We start from the raw sequence: 18,881 nt of genomic DNA, 5'->3' as shown, positions 1-18,881 counted from the left end.
GAAAGGCTGAGAGAGCTGGGGCTCTTGAGCCTGGAGAAGAGAAGGCTGAGGGGAGACCTTCTTCATGCTGACAAGTCTCTAAACGGGGGGTTGAAGGAGGATGGAGCCGGACTCTTCCCAGTGGTTCCCAGGGACAAGACGAGGGGCAACGGGCACAAGCTGGACCATGGGAAGTTCCACTCCAATGGGAGGAAGAACTTGTTTGGGGTGAGGGTGGCAGAGCCCTGGCAGAGGCTGCCCAGGGAGGGTGTGGAGTCCCCTTCTCTGGAGATCTTCAAGCCCCGCCTGGATGCTCCTGAGTGATGTGCTCTGGGCAGCCCTGCTTTGGCCGGGGGGTTGGACTGGAGGGTCTCTAGAGGTCCCTTCCAACTCTGACAATTCCCTGATTCCCTGGTGGGAAGTGCAAACTTCTGATGCCCAAATGTAGCAGGAGAAGTAAGGGCCTGGAAACAGCAGCACCTTTAGCTACCCAACACACGGAAGGGCACTGGGCTCCCAGCCGGAGCTGCGTGGAGACTCCCACGTCATTACCAAAACAGATAGATTTATTCCTCTGGCGCGTGGGTTGCCACACACCATACGTGTGTGCACAGGCCTGCTCTCTCCACGCACACGTGGCGAGTCTGTCCATCACTGTCCCCGGCTGCAGCAGAGGCTGGACAGGCCACCAGCAGCACAGCTCCTTCCCCCCGGCGGGGGCTGCCGGGAAGGGGGTGTGTGTGTGGGGAAGGTGCCGCAGCCAGGGGTGCTCCCTGCCGGCCCCCCCGCTCCAGCCCCAGCCCCGGGGGCAGTGCTGGGCTCCCAGGGTCCGTGGCAGCAGGGGATGGCTTGGTGGGGGCTGGTCAGATTGTCGGTCAGCGCAGGGAGGGGACGCAGGGCGCTCACCTGCCCGGGCTCCCCAGCAGAAACCTGCGGGGACAGAGATGGTGCTATCAGCCGTGTCCCCCAGCGTGGCAGTGCTGCAGCAGCTCCAGCCACACACACTCACCATTCCCCCCGCGCCGCTACCGCCTCCTTCCGCACCAGCCTCTTCTTGTCATCCAAAGGCTTGGCCAGTGCTCGGATAACCCGAGCCTTGTACGGGAGCAGCTGTAGGATGAAAAAGTCTCTTGGTGAGAGAGCTGGGTGCTGGCTGCCCCCCAGGAGGATGTTTGGGACCCCCTTGCCCCTCTAGGTGCAGGAGCAGGCGGGTGCAGGAGCACTCACCACTGTTGTGGGCAGGCTGGTGAGCGCGTGGGCACAGCGCAGGGCGGCGATGCGGACAGCCTGGAACAGAGAGGGGTGAGGGCAGCGGAAGGGGCAGAAGAGAGGGGTGTTGGGGGGGAAGGAGGGGGCACACGCACCATGGTGGGGCTGGAGGTGAGGCTGAGGAACTTGGTGACCAGTGTGTCGATGTGCAGGCTCATGATCTGGGGAGCTTCGAGCAGCAGCGGCTGGAGGCAGCTCAGCGTGGAGAGCTGCACCACGCGGTCCGAGCAGGACAAGGCCTCGAGCAGGAGGGAAAGCAGCTGTGGGTGAGGAGGACACAGGAGACATGAGTCACTCTCAGCTGTGTGCTCTGCACTGCCACAATCATGGAATCACAGAATTGTCTGCCCTCGAGCAGGAGGGAAAGCAGCTGTGGGTGGGGAGGACACAGGAGACATGAGTAACTCTCAGCCGTGCACTCTACACTGCCACAACCCAGAATTGTACAATTGTCTGGGTTGGAAGGGACCTTTCAGATCATCGAGTCCAACCATCACCCTAACTCTGATACAAACCATCACTAACCCATGGCTCTAAGCACTATGGCAACCCGGCTTTGAAATCCCTCCAGGGATGGGGCCTCAACCCCTGCCCTGGGCAGCCCAGTCCAAGGTTTAAGAACCCTTTCCATGGAAAAATTGTTCCCAATCTCCAATCTGAACCTCCCCTGGTGCAACTGGAGGCCATTTCCTCTTGTCCCATGGCCTGTGACTTGGGAGCAGAGACCGACCCCCCCTGGCTACACCCTCCTTTCAGGGAGTTGGAAAGAGCCAGAAGGTCTCCCCTCAGCCTCCTTTTCTCCAGGCTGAACCCCCCCAGCTCCCTCAGCCTCTCCTCATCAGACTTCTTCTCCAGACCCCTCCCCAGCTCCGTTGCCCTTCCCCCTGGCCAAGGCTGGCTCTCACCGTGGGCAGCTCCGTCACCAGCACGGGCTTGGGGAGGTGGTTGAGCACGTGGGACAGGCCCTTCAGGTAATTGGCCTTCACATCTGTGGGGAGCAGAGGCAGTTACAGGAAGCCAGGGGAAGGAGGGGGTTGGGTTGGAAGGGACCTTTCAGATCATCTAGTCCAACCATCAACCTAATTGGTAAAAACCATCACTAACCCATGGCTCTAAGCACTATGGCAACCCGGCTTTGAAATCCCTCCAGGGATGGGGCCTCAACCCCTGCCCTGGGCAGCCCAGTCCAAGGTTTAAGAACCCTTTCCATGGAAAAATTGTTCCCAATCTCCAATCTGAACCTCCCCTGGTGCAACTGGAGGCCATTTCCTCTTGTCCCATGGCCTGTGACTTGGGAGCAGAGACCGACCCCCCCTGGCTACACCCTCCTTTCAGGGAGTTGGAAAGAGCCAGAAGGTCTCCCCTCAGCCTCCTTTTCTCCAGGCTGAACCCCCCCAGCTCCCTCAGCCTCTCCTCATCAGACTTCTTCTCCAGACCCCTCCCCAGCTCCGTTGCCCTTCCCCCTGGCCAAGGCTGGCTCTCACCGTGGGCAGCTCCGTCACCAGCACGGGCTTGGGGAGGTGGTTGAGCACGTGGGACAGGCCCTTCAGGTAATTGGCCTTCACATCTGTGGGGAGCAGAGGCAGTTACAGGAAGCCAGGGGAAGGAGGGGGTGCCGGCTCGGGTTCCCGGGGTAAGGGGATGCCAGGGTGGCGAGGCCGGGCTGGAGGTGGCCGCTCACCGGGGCCAGCCCCGTGGAAGCCCTGCACCAGCTTGGGGACGTTGTCGGTGAAGAAGCGCTGGCGGAACATGATGCGCAGGTCGGCGTGGCAGCCCTTGTGCAGCACGTCCGGGGACTCGGCCATCAGCAGGGAGAAGCCGTCGGCCGCGGCAGGGCCCAGCTCTGCGTCGCTCAGCAGGGCCAGCAGCTGCGAGGGAGAGAGCCCTGAGACGGGGGGCCCTGCCCACCGGGGGTGCCCCCCTGGCTGCGGACGGGCTCCTCCGCCGTCACCCAGCCCCACCACTGCCCACCTTGTCCGTCAGTCGGGAGCTCAGGGGGTGGTAGCGCAGCACCAGGGCTTTGGTCACCTGTGTGGGCAGAGCAGAGTCAGTGACAGGGCAGCACCCCCCTCCCGTGTCCCTCCCCCCGTCCTGTGCCCAGGGTGGGCCTTACCCAGAGCAGCAGGGTGAGCGCCTGCGTCCTGCGGGACCCCTCCGCGAGGCTGGGCTCCATCCTGTTCACTGCCAGCTGCAGGATCTCATCCAGCTGCTGTCCTGGGGACAGGGAAGGGACAGGCTGAGCCACTCCTCTGCCAGCAGTGGCCAGGGACCCACGGTGTCCTGCCCAGCCCCCTTACCTTCCACGTGCTTGTTGACCAGCCCTGCAAAGCACTTGGCAGCTGTGGTAGCCGTGAAGGGGCAGTTGCAGGAGCAGCTCAAGGCCAGCAGCTCCCGGAGCAGCCGATCCTGCTGAGGAATTGCCACCTGGAAGAGACACAGAGCGTGGTACAGCCTGGGGCTGCGACTGCTCCCTTCCTCTGCCCCTGGGGCTTGCTGTGGACCCAGGCAGGAGGCCCCTCAGTCAGGGCTCCTCTCCATCCTGCTCCCCACCAACTTACATTGCGGGGCAAGGAGCAGACAAAGGCCATGAGGAGGGCAACCAGGCGTCTCTGTGCCTCCAAGCACTCCCCATTCTGCAGGGGAAGAACAGGGCCCGTGTCATCGTGGTCCTTTCTGCCAGCCTGTGCAGCCTCATTTCCTGCCTCCCAGCCCACAGCACCCAACCTACCTCGAAGGGCTGGAACAAGCAGGGAAAACTGTTCTGGGGCAAGAAGGAGACCTCTCCGTCCAGGAAGAGGGGCACCACATGAGACACACTCTGGGCAGCCAGCCTAGGAGAAAGAAGGCATCACAATGTGCTGCTCTGGGAGGGTCAGCAGAGAGCTCCTGGGTACCTCGCAGGAGGTGCAGGGCCTCCCTGTCCAGACAGCAGGCAGGGGGGGTACAGCCTGCCCCCTCCCCATGACACAGCGCCTGGTGTCCTGCCCCAGCATCACTCACTCAGGGCTCAGGTGAGTGGTGGCCGCGCTGATGACGGGGACCATGGCAGCCAGGACCTCCTCCTCCAGCAGCGCCTTGCCCAGCAGCGGTTGGGTGCTCTCTGCAGGCAGTGGGAGGAAAGGGACATGCTGGAGCCCGATGCCCAGAGGGAGGAGGCAGGCACAGCCCCCTGACCCACGGCCGTGGGGCAGGGCTGCTCTCCCTCTGGCAGGGGCAGTGGGGCAGTGCCCACCGTTACCAGAAAGCAGCAGCAGCAGCGCTGGCTGTGGGTCGGGGAGCCCGGGGAGCTGCCTGCTCTCCATGCTCCAGCCCCGCACCTACCTTGCATGGCAGCCTGCACGGCCATGCCCAGCAGGCAGGGCACCACCGCCTGGTGGTAGTACCAGCAGCCCTCCTCATCCCGCTGGCACTGCAGGGCCACACGGTGCAGGCTCTGGCACACAGAGACCAGGTCCTGGGCGCTCCCGGCCTCGCTCCCTGGAGGGCACAGTCACTGTCACACCCAACAGCCGCAGCCAACAGCCACCCCCCTGCGCTGGGATCCCGGGGCAATGCCCTCCCTACTCCCCTGCCAGCGGTGGGATTGACAGCCCAGCCCTGGGCTCCTTGCACCCCTGCCACCCCTGCTCTCTCCCAGCCATCCCCAGTAACACAGGCAGCTCCTGCCCAGCCGCGCTCCGTGGAGCTGCCTGCTGTGGGCTGCGGTACCTTTCTGCACCTCCCGGAGATGCTGCAGCAGGACAGGGACAGTCTCCCTCACGATGCTGGTGTGGGTGGACACGGCTGCCAGGGCCTGCAGGCAGCGCTGCTGCAGAGAGTGGTGGTCACGGGAGCCTTCCTCCTCCCGCTCTGAAGAGGAAACACAGCTCAGAGGGGTGCTGGGGTGACCCCAGGCCCCCTCGCCCAAGGACACTGAGCACCCAGTCCCTGCCAGGGTGGAAGGGGTGAAGCAGCAGAGCAGAAGTAGCCTGTGCCAAGCCCAAGGCGCTCTGCCTGCTCTGTGGCTGGGCACCTCCTTCCCATAAGGGTGATCCTGGCCGTGCAGGCTGTGCCAGCACCAGGCACGGCCTTCCCAGTGCCAGCACCACAGTGCCCACCCTGGGAATCTCCCAAGGAGAGCCACCAACCCACGCCATATGGCACAGCCCCACTACCTGGCCGGAGCTGAAAGGGGACAGGAAAGGCTTCACCCCCAAACCTGACATCACTCCCTTCCACCAGCCCTACCTGACTGCAGCTCCTCCTCAAGCCTGGGCACCATGCGGCCAGAGAAAACCTTTGGGTAGATGGGGGCCAGAGATCCGGCTGCCTCCATTGCTGCTTCGCTGCCAGGGGGGGAAGAGAGAGGGAGGAGTGACGTGAGCACTGCAACCCTGGGGCTGCTTGTACAGCACTGGCACAGACCTGGGCCAGAAGGTGTCTCCAGAAGCCCATTTCTCAGCAATCTCCCTTTTTCACCCTACTGGCAGGCAGAGCCAAACCCCCTACTTTGACAGGCCCAGACTTTCTAATTTCCAGCCCATAAATCACCTGGTTTATCCCTTCGCTCTTATACCCACGTGGACTTTTAGTTCACACAGTTCCCGTGCCTTCCCCCAGACCACAGCCCCTCTCTGCAGCAAAGCCAGGCTTTGTTCCTCTCCCCACAGCGTGGGTGACTGCAGCGGTGCCAGCCTGTCCCTCACCTGCTCTGGGAATCCTCCCCACGCAGAGCGAGACGGATGAGGTGATCCACAACCAGCTCCAGGTCCGAGGGAGACAGGAAGCCTGGAACAAAAGCCATAGAGGAATCCTGTCCTTGGCCAAAGACAAAGATGCTGGTTTTCTGGCCAGCACCCTTCCCTCTCAGCCAGGCTGGAGCAAGGCATCAGCTACAAAGCACCCAGCACAAACAGGCAAGAGGGAGACCAAGTGTCCCTGGAGCTCATGGCCTGGGTAGAAAATGCTGCCGCTGCTCCTGTGCAGCTACAAGCAGCAGGAAAGGATGTCCCTGCAGCCACGTGGCACCTCGTCTCCCAGAACAGGGTGACACCTCCCTCTGCCTCCCCAAGGGAAACAAGGCACCAACCTTGCAGGGAGCCCAGGACAGTCAGTGCCCTGATCCCCACCAGCTGCAGCTGCACACTGGGATCCGTCAGCGCCGAGAAGACCACAGAGCACACGGGGGCTCGGAGCGACAGCACAGTGCTCTCATCTGGGGAGAGAACCACGGGGTCACTGCCTGCGCCTGGCTGTCACCGCAGAGCCACCACCACAGCACCTGATGGACCTTTGCTGGGTCCCTGCCAGCTGACACCCAGCCACGCAGGGTGTCTGGGGCACGGCAGGGTGTTGCGATGCAGCTGCCCAGGTCAGTGAGCTTCCCTGTTCCTCCAGCATTTGGGGAGGTGAGGTCAGAGCCAGCAGCCCCACGGGACACGGGTGCCTCCAGAAGGACCGACCATGCTCACCTTCATCCGCAGGTCCCCACTTCTGCTGCAACTCTAGGAAGCCCAGCAGCATTTCCAAGATTGTCCTCCTCTGGCTGCTCTGCAGGGACACAAAGGTGTAACCCAGATCACCCTCACTGCTGGGACACGGCTACACCTCAGCCCAGCGCCACGAGACCAGGGGGTCACCACCCCCAGCCGGGGAAGGACACCCACTTTGACACCCTGCTCCCACCAAGCCCTGCAGAGCCAGCGGGCGCGCTCGGCCCTGCTGTCTGTGACCGCAGAGCCCGGGGTGTCCCTCACCTGGGGGTGCTTGGTGTACTGCTCCAGCAGCAGGGGCAGGACGCTGCAGGTGACGCAGTGGTAGGCGCGGAGGGAGGCACCCGCTGCCGCCTGCAGGAGTTTGGCACTTGGCCACACCAGCTTCATGTCGGGCTCGCAGAGATGGTGCCTGCAGTCTGAGATAGGCTGGGCGTCAGCGACAGAGCTCCTCTGCCTCGCGTGCAGGGACACAGCTGATATCTGGGCTGGGACACGCTGGCAGGTTGCAGGTCTGAGCTGCAGCACAACCTCCCTAACAGAGCTGCTGCCCCCACAGCACAGCCTTGGATGCCCCAATCCCAGCAGAGGTGCAACCTGCTCTGGGTGGACCTGCTTTGGCAGGGGGTTTGGACTGGATGATCTCCAGAGGTCCCTTCCAACCCCATATCACTCTGTGATTCTGTGAATCAAAATGAGAAGAGGCTGTGCTGCACTGAGTATCCTTTGCCACTCTAGCCTTCTGACAGGGAACATTGCACAGGACTCAAAGAAAGGAGTCAAACCCATCACCTCCCCTCCCCTGTTACGGGCAACTAAACAATGGCATTGTCTATTCCTTCCTATGAGCTACTGCAATACGTGTTCTCCCAGGAAGAACTCAAGAAAGAGTAGGTCTCTTCCCTATAAGGCATTTTCCCTTTTTTCTCCAACAAACAGAAATCACAAGAGATAATTTCAAGTCTGCCTCACAGCTATCCTTCACTTTGGGAATTCACATCGTGCCAATGTGGATGTGCTGCAGCACCATGCAAGTACGTGAGAGAGGGAAGCACCTCAATCCAGCAGGCATTTCCTACTGTGCCCCCTTCTCCTCCCTCCCTGCAGCCAACCACCTTGAGAAGCCAAGAGTGGCTGTGAGGGCTAGAAAAAGAAAGGAGGGTGGATCTCTAGCTAGGAGGATGCTCGCAGGCCTGGCTGCTTGGGGCAGGGAAGGTTTCTCTGCTAGCTACCTTGCAGGATGCTGCTGAGGAAGGAATCCAGCAGGTCCTCGGTGCCAGAGTGGAGCACGGAGCGGGAGAGGCAGGCGGAGAGGGCGTGCAGTGCAGCCAGACATTCCGTCTCCACCTTCTCGCTCGCTGTCTGGAACACCTGCAGGAGAGGCCCTAGGATGAGCTGAGCTCCACGCCGACCCCAGCCGCAGCCTTCACGCTCCCAACGCGTGCTGAAGGGCTCAGGCTCCTGCCTCACTTCCCACATGCTTTGAACACGCAATGTGACACATCCAAGCCCTGGGGACATGCTGACAGGGCTGGCCTGTCCCCCCACGTTTCAGCTGGGGCTGAGCAAGGCCACAGGTGGAGCTTGCTGGGAGATATTGGGTCCCCCGGTCTGGCTGTGAACTTCTGCTCAGCAAGAGGCCAACGGTGGTGGAGAATTTGTTAGGATCCCTGCAGTACTCACCTCCCTGCGCAGCGATGACCAGAGGCTGGGGAGGAATTCCTGCAGCTCCTTCTGCCCGTAGATGGCACAGCAGGCAGTCTGCAAAAGGGAGCCAGTAGAAAGCATCAGAGAGAAGCCAGGACCAGGAGGACACAGAGCAGGGACGCTGCCCACCCTGGCAGGCTCCTGCTGAACTGCACAAACCACTCAAAGGAGGAAAAAAAGAGGAAAAGAGCGATGCAGGCCAAACTAGGACCCTGGAAATGGTGGCTCTGCAAGGGAGAGTCTCTGGCTGGCAGGGAGAAGGGCTCAGAGGTGTCTCCTGTCACAGGCCAGCTGTGAGCTGAAGGGAGTGAAGCTCCTTACCAGAGTCTGCAGGGCGTCAAGCTTGGCACTTTGCAGGTCTGAGTCCATCTTCTCAATGAGCAGAGGGAGCAGGAACTGCAGAGAGAGGCACTTAGGCTCAGCCCACCCCTCGTACCACCTCGTCCATGGCCCTGCAGGGCTGCAAGCTCAGCCTCTGCCAGGAGAGCAGAGATAGGCACCCCCTTCCCAGGGTGTCCGTGTCAGCACCCTCCCTATGCCCACCCCAGCAGGAGACAGGACTACCCTACCCTCCTGGTCCCAGTTGTTCCCGTCCCACAGAGCTACAGCAGGAGCTGCAGCACTCAGCATGAAGTGCAGCCTGGGCTCAGAGAACAATGGGGTGCTCAAGATGCCCCTAGGAGGTTCCTACCTCAGCAAATTGGCACGTGGAGGCCAGCACAGCCCGGAGGCTCAGGATCAGGTCTTCTCTCTGGATGCCATGAGGGTCATTGGGTGGCTGAAAAACAATCAGAGAACAGGTCATCACCCACCAGTCAGGAAACCTCCCACCCCAGCCTCCAGCTGAGGCAGCTTCATCTCATCTCCAGCAAGGCAGCAGCAATGCCAGTCACTGCAGCCAGCTTGGCACCAGCTGCACGAGTACCACAGCCTGCAGCTCAACACTGCCCAGCCAAGTCTCCTGCCCACCCTCTCCTCCCATTCCCTGGAGGGGACACAACCCCCTGAGAAAACACCAGAAGGAATAGGGCTGTGGCATGGGATAGACTCACTCACTGGAGTAAAATCAATGGGGAAGTAGCAGGATGTAACTTCAAAGAGCTCCTCCACAAAAGGACCTGCAGGGAGAGGAGAGAGGGAGTGAACAGAGATGCTGAGCAAAGGAGGCACAGCAGCTGTGCCTTAGCACCCACGACAGGCTGGCTCTGCAGCTCCTGAAGCCTGTCAGGGACCTTGGTCAGACCCAAGAGCCATCCCTCTGATAGCTCAAAGAAAAGCAACGTGTCTGCCAGTCAGCTCTGCACAGCAAGCACAGGCTCACCCAGGGAGTAGTTCTTGGCAATGAGGTCACGCACGATCTGGAAAGCCACCAGCAGATTGCGGGGATCCTTCTCCCCGTCCATCACTTGGATGAAGCCGAAGGTGAAGTCAGCACCCAGGCCCTTCAGCTCTGCAGAAATAAGGAGCAGGACACCAGACCTCACCAATGGATTCAAGGATTGGAGCATCTCCCTTATGAGGAGAGACTGAGAGAGCTGGGACTCTATAGTCTGGAGAAGAGAAGGCTGAGGGGAGACCTTATCAACGCCTACAAGTATCTCAAGGGAGGGTTGAAGGAGGAGGGAGCCAGACTCTTTTCAGTGGTTCCCACCGAGAGGACGAGGGGCAACGGGCACAAGTTGGAACATAAGAGGTTCCACTCAAATATGAGGAGAAACTTCTTCACGGTGAGGGTGACAGAGCCCTGGAACAGGCTGCCCAGGGAGGGTGTGGAGTCCCCTTCCTTGGAGATTTTCAAGACCCGCCTGGATGCTCCTGAGTAACATGCTCTAGCTCTAGGCAATCCTGCTTCAGCAGGGGAGTTGGACTAGATGATCTCTATGGTCCCTTCCAACTCTAAAATTCAGTGAAATTCAGTGAAAACCCAGCATGAAATCAGCCCAGTTCCCCCAGCCCTGCAGCCTTTCTACTCTCCCCAGGAAGAACCAGGGAGCCCTCAGAGAAGGCAAAAGCGAGCCATTTTCCTCAGCCTGGACAACCCCAGAGTGGTTCTGGCATCTACCCCCTCACCTTCCTCTCTGGTGCCCATGAAGTTGGTGATGATGCTGTAGACTGTGTGGCGGTCCAGCTGCAGCAGGGACTGGAAGGAGGAGCAGAGCAATCAAAACAAGCCTCTGCACGTGGCAGCGTTGCTACTCACCACCCAAGCACGGGGCCCCCAGCAGCTCAGCTGCTGCTGCCTGGCACACAGATCCCATTTATCACACACAAAGTGTGCCCATGCCTGGCCATGGCACCTGAACACGACTGTGTCCATCGCTGCATGAATGCACCCCCACAGCCACACGTGCTGCCCAAGGCCCTGCCAGCACAAACGATCTGAAATCGGAGGAGAATCTGGGGGCTGGCAGCACTTAAACACAGCCTGGAGAATAGAGCAAAGGAAATAATTCTCCCAGGGCTGAGAGAGAAGAAGTCACGGGCCAAGCAGGATCCCTGGCTGCTGTCGGCCTCTCGCTCTGCAGCGAGCCCCGCAGTCTCTGAGCTCTGCAGAAGCGCTGTGCTGCTGCTGAAGGGTGCTCAGTTCCTAGAGAGGGCAAGCCATCCCCCAGCACCCAGGGAGCAGGGATACCAGGATGCAAAAATCACATTGCTCACCTGCACGTGTACCTCCTGGAAGATGGCCTTGAGCACAGACACTGCCAGCCCTGGGGCCAGCACCTCGCACATACTCTGGACACAGGAAAAGAAAAGCGAGAATAGCAAAACACAATGGCAGCCACATAACAGAGCTCCTGCCTCTGTACAGCAGCCACCTGCAGAATCCTCTCCTACAACAGGGAGAGCTCAATAACCCCGCAGAGAGGACGGGACAGGACAAGATGCTTATAATCTGTGCTGTTCCCCTGGGTGGCCAGGGAAGCCTTGCCCCAATACCAGCACGGGGCAGGAAATCAAGGCAGTCTCCTCTCCCCTGCCCCTCTGCAAGGGGCGCAGCAGGAGCACAGAGGAGACAGGGCAATGCCACCAGGCAGGAGCTGACAGCCCAGCCAGGCCCTGCTCGACGTGCTGCTCCAGCCTGTACCCGGGCACACCCCCCCAGCACTGCTCTGGGTGGCCAGGGAAGCCTTGCCCCAATACCAGCACGGGGCAGGAAATCAAGGCAGTCTCCTCTCCCCTGCCCCTCTGCAAGGGGCGCAGCAGGAGCACAGAGGAGACAGGGCAATGCCACCAGGCAGGAGCTGACAGCCCAGCCAGGCCCTGCTCGACGTGCTGCTCCAGCCTGTACCCGGGCACACCCCCCCAGCACTGCTCTGGAGCACATCCCAGCACCGCCAGCTCACCAGCGCCCGGAGTCCCTGGAGCACGGAGGGGATCACCAGGTGATGATCTTGCAGCCGGTTCTCATAGAACAGGACCAGGTGCAGCACTGAGAGAAAGAGACACCAAAGTGTGTGAATCCCAGGGGACGCAACCGTGGGGCGCTGGCCCCAGCTCTGCCGAAAGCAGCCCCCGGGTGAAAAGAGAGCACATCTTTGTGGCCTTGAGCAACCTGGTCTGGTGGGAGGTGTCCCTGCCCATGGCAGGGGGGTTGGAACTCGATGATCTTTGAGGTCCCTTCCAACCCAAACCATTCTATGATTCTGTGATTCTATGATCTTGCACTGGTGGACGGGACGAGCTGCCGCTGTTGGGTGCGCCCACCTGGCTCCAGTGCCTTTGCCCTCCCCTCGTGAGCAGCCCACGCTTGTCCACGGCGAGGCAGCACCCGTCCCTGGCCGCTGCTGGAGCTACCCCAGAGGCATTTGCCCTGGCACGTCCAGACAAGGGGTGCAGACAGCAGCAGGGAAGCAGCAGCAGACGCCTGCTCAGCAGAGGCTGGAGGATGTCCCGGGGTGGGGCGCAGGGCTGGAGCAGGAGCTCCGGCTTCCCCGCTCTGGGCTCCACAACACGTTCCCTCTCCCTGAGTCACCACCACGGGCGCCTGCAGAGCCCGGCCCTGGGGAGCGGCAGCAGGAAGCAGACTGGAAGAGCAGGCTAGCAGCATCCTGCGCCCACAGCTGCTGCAGAAACTCACCCCCCCAAGGAGGCAGCCTGACGCAGCACTTGAGCAATGAACTGCGTGAGGAGGGACACGAAGGGAGAGGAGGCCAGCTGGGAGGGGGGTCACAGCACCCACTCGCACCCTGCCAGGGAACTGGCTCTGCCCACCCTCCTCCAGAGCTCCTGGTGACTGGGCTCTAGCCCCGCTCACTCAGCTCCCTGACTCTGCCAGGTATCCCCACTGAACCTCCCCACCTCCAGCTGCCCCTCTGGAGCACCCCAGTCCCCACCACACCCGACTCCAGCTACCCCAGTAGCCAGTCTGGGTGTATTCTCTCCTCACGGCCACTCTCAGCCCTGCCTGGCACCAGTCTGAGACCTACAGAGAGCCAAACACCAAGGACTATGCACGTTTACTTCCACCCTCCCCTTCCTCCACCTCACTTATGAGCTGGGCCTCTCTGCCTTGCCAGTCTGCTGGCACAGCTTCAGCTACCCATCAGCAAAGCCCCCAGTCCAAGTCAAAGTCTGGCAGCACTTACTGGCTTCCCCTGCTGTCAGCCAGTTGTTATGGGGTGTTTAACACAGCCAAACCTTCTCCTCCTCTCCACAAATGGGGCATCTTCCTCTCCTCACCCTTGTCCTTCCCTACCCTCCTTCCCAGGCCCCAGGGTTCCCCCAGAGTTAACCTGGGCAGGCCACAGGGCTGCGGCGTGACTCGCTTTGTGAATGATGGTTTTCCTGCACTGAATCACCACCCAAGGATTCTGTCATGCAGATGTGTCCCCAAGGTGTCCCACGTGGCGCTGAGCACACCTGGCTCTGCAACACCCACACACTGCCAGGGGCACCAGCTGCAGCCCACGGCTTCGGTGTGTTCAGGGAGTGACCAAATTGCATGGTGAGGTCGGCAAAAAAGGCTGCAGCGTGAGGCCCTGTGCCCTCCTTGGACTTTGACTCTTGAGGGACATGTACAAAGGTGTCCCGGTGCTAAATCAATCCCGTTGCCAACTGCAGGACAGACACTCAAATGGTACAGGCTTTGCCCCCAACCTGCCAGCAGGTACTCCAGAACCCAGAGCAGTCCTCACCTTCCTTCTCGTGGAGCAGGGAGTGACACTGGAGCAGGACTTGTGACAGCAGCTGGATCCCTCGCCCCCGTGTCCGAGGATCTGTGTTCTCCAGGCAAGACCTAGCCCAAAAGGGGAGAAAGCCCGTGAGGCCTGCTGTGATGCTGTGAGCAGGGACGCCCAGGCAGGAAGCACATCCTGAGCAGAGACATTACAAAACCAAAGAGGTTTTGGGGCAGGGGGGTGGGTGGCCCAGTCCTGCCTGACCCAGAGCCACGAGACCTTCTCAAGTCGGACCAGAGAAATTGCTCTTGCACCATGCCCTGCACTTGAAACTTGGGCTCCCGAGATCACAAGGGCCAAAACATGGCAAAGCCTCTGAAACAAGTCAAACCCAGCTCCCAGCTTGGGAGAAACGAGCTCCCCGAGTCTGAGGCCCTGACAGGTTGGAGACAGAAGCAAAAGCTGAATGCCAGCCATCTCGTGAGGCGGTGATGTGCAGCTGTGTGCTCAGGCTGTGTCCTCCTGCTGGGGACAGTCCCAACTGAGAAGTGCCCTGAGTCTCAGTGCCTGCCACAACACCTCTCCTCAGTCCTGGGAGAGCACCAAGAGCTGCTCTGGCTCTGCTCTTTCCCAAACACCTCCCAAGTCCTGGGAGGGCAAAGCAATGCTCAGGCCTCGTGCTGTGAGCAGAAAACATCCTTGTGGGCCTGCATGCCGTGGCACACCCCCCGGTGCTGAAGCTAGTTCTTCCTAGATGAGCCCACTTCTCCTTCTCACTGTCCCTCCTCGGGGGAACCTCCCCTGTAAGGCCCTCATGCGAGGCATAACACATATAAGGCTTTTCTTACCCCAGGGCTTCCACAAGCTGCAGCACAGTCCAGCTTCCATCTTTCACCCCTGGAGAAAGGAGGTAAAAAAAAGAGTGAACCAAAGAGACTCCCAGAGCGTGGGTCAGGCACGGCGCTGGAGAGAGATGCTGGGAAGGGTCCCGGCACCAGAGTGGGAAAGGATGGCTGGGTGCTGACACCTCACTAAGCACCAGGGGAGCCACGTGCACTTCGTTGGTTGGAGCTGCCTCCAGCCCTGCCTGCGAACACATCTGGGACCGAGAGCTGCCTTGACTGGATCAGAGCTGAGAGCAGGCAGCAATGAACTTGCCTGCACTTTGCCTCTGCCCTCTCCCAGCAGCCTGGCCACGTCCGTGACTGACACGTGGCTCCAGAGAGAAGGAGCCTTGCTGTGCTCTGCTTTGCTGAGACACCAAAACGCACTTCTCTAATGGGAGTGAGCTGGGAGGAGACAGGGTAGCTCCTCAGGTGCTTCCTGAGGGAGAACTGGCAGAGCAAACAGCCCAGACACCAGTGATCAGCCAGCTTCCCACCTTGGCTCCGCCGCCTCCACACTGTGCCGAGCAAGAGCTGCAGAAATGCCCTGCAAGATGGAGGGCAGGGGGAAAGGAGGCTTCGTGGTCAGAGGAAGACGAAGCGTTGGGACTCCTGGAGTCTATTTCCAGCCCTGACTCAGACACCCCACCAGGTTGCCTCACTCACCTCCTGCCTCAATATTCTTGCAACTCAACTGGGGGAAGAGTCAGGAGGCTTTGGTAAAGACCTGCTGCATCCTACGAAAGCCTTGGCAGAAGGGCAGGTTCTCCACTCCCGCCACCCACCGCCAGCCTGACGCCTTCCCAGTAGGGAAGTTCTTTGCGTGCCCTGTGGTCGGACACAGGGAGGGGGAAAGGGGCTGCCTTACCTTCAGCCCTCTAACCTGTAGCTCAGGTGGCAAGGGACATCGCTGGGAAACAAGCAGCACCCCTCACTCTCTACCTGGACTAAACAGCTTTCTGGCACAAAAAAAAGCACCTTCCAGTCACCGAGACTCACTGTCTTTGCCCAGGAGCACTTCTGGGCACCCCAGAAGGTCCTGTTGATCCCTCTGCCCCGATGAAGTCTTGCCTACACATGACAAGGCACCCACCCCCTCAGAAGCCGAAAGGTTTCATTTGGGGCTTTCCCAGGCCTTGTCTCAGCTCGTGTCTCCTGCTGTTGCAAGCATTTACTGGCTCTTCCTAAGCAGTTATTTCCAGTATTAAGTCACACTGTTCATCAGAGAAGGGTCCCTGGGGATGGGAGAAGGGTTAACAGTGTTTGCTGACAGCAGGCAGCCCCAGCTCCAGAGACAGAGCTTCCAATCCTGCCTGGAACAGCATGGACTGAGGGACAGAAGAGATAAGGGGAGCTGTGAGGAAGAGGAGGAACCCAGCAGGTCACAGGGTCGGACAGACACAGACTGAACAGGGGGTGCATCTGAGCCATGAGGTGCCAGAAAATTTATTGCTGTGCACCAGGACGAAGCAGAGCAGGTTGCTGGGAGAGCCTGTACAACCCCTTCCCACCCAGCACCCCAACATCCTGCTCCACAAGCTCATGAAAAGCTCTGGTGCCTCCGAATCACCACGGAGAAGGTCTGAGACAGAGGCTGTCTCTGCAGCCAAGCCTCTCCTCCGCGTTTTCAGAGCTGAAAGCAGCATCTACCCAAAGCTGCTGGTTTCCTCATCAACAGGAAGGAGCCGAGGTGCGCTGATGAAACCACAGCCGGCTATTGATGGCTCCTCGTGGTTACCAGCCCCTTCACTCTGCTGCAGCGAGAGAACTCGCCCTGCTCGTGGGGACCCGGGGGTGCGACCGGCTTCACCTCGCGTGGACTCACCACGCCAGCCCTGACAGCACGACCCACGCGTCATGCCCGGGCCCGGCAGAGCTGCACGGGCCGTGGTGTAAGTGCAAGCACAGCTATAATTGGACCCAGGTGCTTCATCAGCATGGCAGGCACAGCGGTGAGCCCGTGAAACTTCTGCCTCCACATCTGGCAGCAGCACGTCCCCAAGGTTAATTACGCACCTTGAACACCAGCATTCCCTTTGCCAGGAGGGGCTGCCCTCCTAACACTGGTGTTCCTGTAGTCCCAGAGCCTAAACAGAAGCAAACTATTTACCCTTTGCAGCATTATTAGTCGGGATCAATCTGCTCCCTTTCCTGCCGCGTGTCTCCCTTTCAGGCAGTGTCCTAGTCCCTCATCCCTCCTGCAGGTTTTCCATCCTTGTCTCCCCCACAACCCCAAAATCTGAGCACAGCATTGCATGATGGATTTCTGGGACAGCAAGATCCTTCTCTCCGCATCTTTTAATACAAAACAGGTTCAGCCTCCGTCCGCCGCCCACCGAGCCGTGCAGCCCAAGCTGCCCATGACAGCACCAAGGCCTCTCCTCCGCTTGCCAAAGTCACCCTCCATTTAGTGCTCAGCCACACACGGGAGAAGCTCAGTGTGCGCCTTCCAACAATTACACAACAGCCACAAGGTTAGAAAAAAAACCCCTCCCCTTTCGCTCCAGGATAAGTGATGCAACTTAATGCTTTCTGATGGGTGATTCCACAGGAGGTCGGAGGGGCCAAAGGACACTTGCTGGCTCCCTCGCTTGTCAAGGAAGGTTTGTCACCGATGCCATAGGGCTGAGGAGAGCTGAGGGCAGGGGGGAGACAGGGGTCACTTTGTATGTCTTTGAAGAGAGAAAGCTTTCTCTGGGCACTTCTGTAACGTGCCCACAGATGACAACAGCCCTTGTGAGGTTATCCTTCCCCGTGCCTGTCCCAAACGTGCTGGAGTCTTTGGGCAACTCTTCTGCAACATCTTGAATGTCACAGGGTTTAGTGAATTTCTCCGAATTTCCTTCGCATTTTCTTCACTCCGTGTCACACGGCCCACCAGGTCACCTTCCTGTTTTGCCAGCTCATCTCATCACTGAGACACCATGGGTCAGTTCACAATCTACCAGTCTTGGGAGAGGTCTGTGTAACAGAACCTACGCAGTCCTTGTCTGCTCCCTCGATCCCTTCCCAAAATGCACTGAAGCCGCTGCCTAGAAACGCCAACAGGCCACCTTGTCCTTAGAAAGCCACCTTCCTGAAGCTGCAAATTCCCTAACGCAGCAGTGTCACCAAAGAGCTGCTCCCAGCAGAAAGACAAATGACCCAAGGGAAGCAAAGGCCTCAAGCCCTGCCAGAAGAGGAGGAGGAACCAGAGTGTGGAGGCCAGGTCGGGCTGGGCCGGGCCCGGGCTCCAGGAGCCAGCATGTCCGTCACCTCCCACCGCTCCTCGGCAAGGCCGGGGGTCCCCTTCCCACTGGTGCCTTCTCTGCCCCCAGTCACCACCAGTCTCACCCGGTGCCCCCTCCTCGGCAAGGCCGGGGGTCCCCTTCCCACCGGTGCCTTCTCTGCCCCCCAGTCACCACCAGCCTCACCCGGTGCCCCCCACAGCGGCTCCTGCTGCACCCCAAACCTCCGCTGCCTTGTGCTCCCCACGGCTCACACGCCCCACACTGCATCCCCCCATTCCCAGGCCTTGTGCTCCCCACGGCTCACACGCCCCCCGTTCCTGGCCAGCCCCCGCAGACCCGACACCTTCCACCCCACTCCATGCTCTACATCCGTCACCTAAACCCCCACCCCACAACTCTGCCTTCGCCCCAGCTCCCAACAGCCCCACAGCCACCCCTAGAGCCCCTCTCCCCACCCCCTGCCCCACACCTACCCCACAGCCTCAGCCCCCCTTTCAATGCCCGGCTCACCGCTGCAGGACCCACCCATTCCCCATCCCTTGCCCCACACCGCAGCCCCATGCCCCAGCCCCACAACCCATGGCCATGTTCTCCCACGTCCCCATGCCCTCCCATGCCCTGGCCCAGGTGTCACTGCTGCAGGACTCACCCATTCCCCCATTCCCCTGCCCCACACCGCAGCCCCATGCCCCAGCCCCACAACCCATGGCCATGTTCTCCCACGTCCCCACGCCCTCCCATGCCCTGCTCCACAGTCGGGCCTGTGCCAAGCCCCACATCCAGGCCCATATCCCCATAGCCAACCCCACATCCCCACAGCCTCCCCGACATCCAGGCCCACATCCCTACAGCTTACCCCACATCCCTACAGCCTGCTCTGCATCCAGGCCTACATCCCTACAGCCAACCCCACAGCCTGCCCTACATCCCTATAGCCTGCTCCACATCCAGCCCCACATCCCTACAGTCAACCCCACATCAGCCCCACATCCCCACAGCCTGCTCCACATCCAGCCCCACATCCCTACAGTCAACCCCACATCCCCACAGCCTGTCCCACATCCAGGCCCACTTCCCTTCAGCCTGCCCCACGTCCCCGCAGCCAACCCCACATCCAGGCCCACATGGCTACAGCCTGCCCCACATCCCTACAGCCTGCCCTACATCCAACCCCACATCCCTACAGCCTGCTCCACATCCAGACCCATATCCCTACAGACAACC

At 60.4% G+C, this 18,881-nt stretch overlaps 1 protein-coding gene across 2 annotated transcripts; it reads right to left on the bottom strand.

The window, feature by feature from the left end:
• Window positions 1–572: 572 nt before the first annotated feature.
• MMS19 (MMS19 homolog, cytosolic iron-sulfur assembly component) lies at window positions 573–14,457 on the bottom strand. Of its 2 annotated transcripts, XM_014957992.1 has the most exons (30): window positions 14,392–14,457; window positions 13,562–13,662; window positions 11,771–11,856; window positions 11,085–11,159; window positions 10,497–10,566; window positions 9,748–9,876; window positions 9,483–9,544; window positions 9,118–9,204; window positions 8,748–8,822; window positions 8,403–8,480; window positions 7,952–8,090; window positions 6,984–7,138; window positions 6,699–6,777; window positions 6,317–6,442; window positions 5,934–6,015; window positions 5,476–5,573; window positions 4,957–5,097; window positions 4,570–4,725; window positions 4,249–4,348; window positions 3,977–4,079; window positions 3,807–3,881; window positions 3,546–3,672; window positions 3,362–3,462; window positions 3,220–3,276; window positions 2,930–3,116; window positions 2,733–2,815; window positions 1,344–1,508; window positions 1,207–1,266; window positions 989–1,089; window positions 573–909 (listed from the first exon to the last, which is right to left on the bottom strand). In XM_014957992.1, exons 4-30 carry the CDS (start codon window positions 11,154–11,156, stop codon window positions 882–884), a joined length of 2,736 nt encoding a protein of 911 aa, XP_014813478.1. In that variant the 5' UTR covers window positions 11,157–11,159; window positions 11,771–11,856; window positions 13,562–13,662; window positions 14,392–14,457; the 3' UTR covers window positions 573–881. The 2 variants fall into 2 exon arrangements, with proteins under 2 accessions (XP_014813478.1, XP_014813469.1); XM_014957983.1 differs by having other exon boundaries at window positions 1,207–1,508.
• Between the last annotated feature and the right edge of the window lie 4,424 nt (window positions 14,458–18,881).

Source organism: Calidris pugnax, unplaced genomic scaffold, assembly GCF_001431845.1.
Source record: "Calidris pugnax isolate Ruff unplaced genomic scaffold, ASM143184v1 scaffold4, whole genome shotgun sequence".
NCBI lineage: Eukaryota > Metazoa > Chordata > Aves > Charadriiformes > Scolopacidae > Calidris > Calidris pugnax.
Note: the sequence above shows the minus strand (reverse complement) of the source record. Positions and strands in the feature narration are given on the sequence as shown.

What these genes read in the sequence shown, in the direction of transcription:
- MMS19 (XM_014957983.1), bottom strand. Translation starts at nt 11,156, where the DNA reads ATGTGCGAGGTGCTGGCCCCAGGGCTGGCAGTGTCTGTGCTCAAGGCC. An exon ending in ACCACTCACCTGAGCCCTGA is followed by an intron (nt 4,080 to 4,248) that starts GTGAGTGATGCT and finishes TCTTTCTCCTAG; the next exon opens with GCTGGCTGCCCAGAGTGTGT. An exon ending in GCTTGTTCCAGCCCTTCGAG is followed by an intron (nt 3,882 to 3,976) that starts GTAGGTTGGGTG and finishes CTTCCCCTGCAG; the next exon opens with AATGGGGAGTGCTTGGAGGC.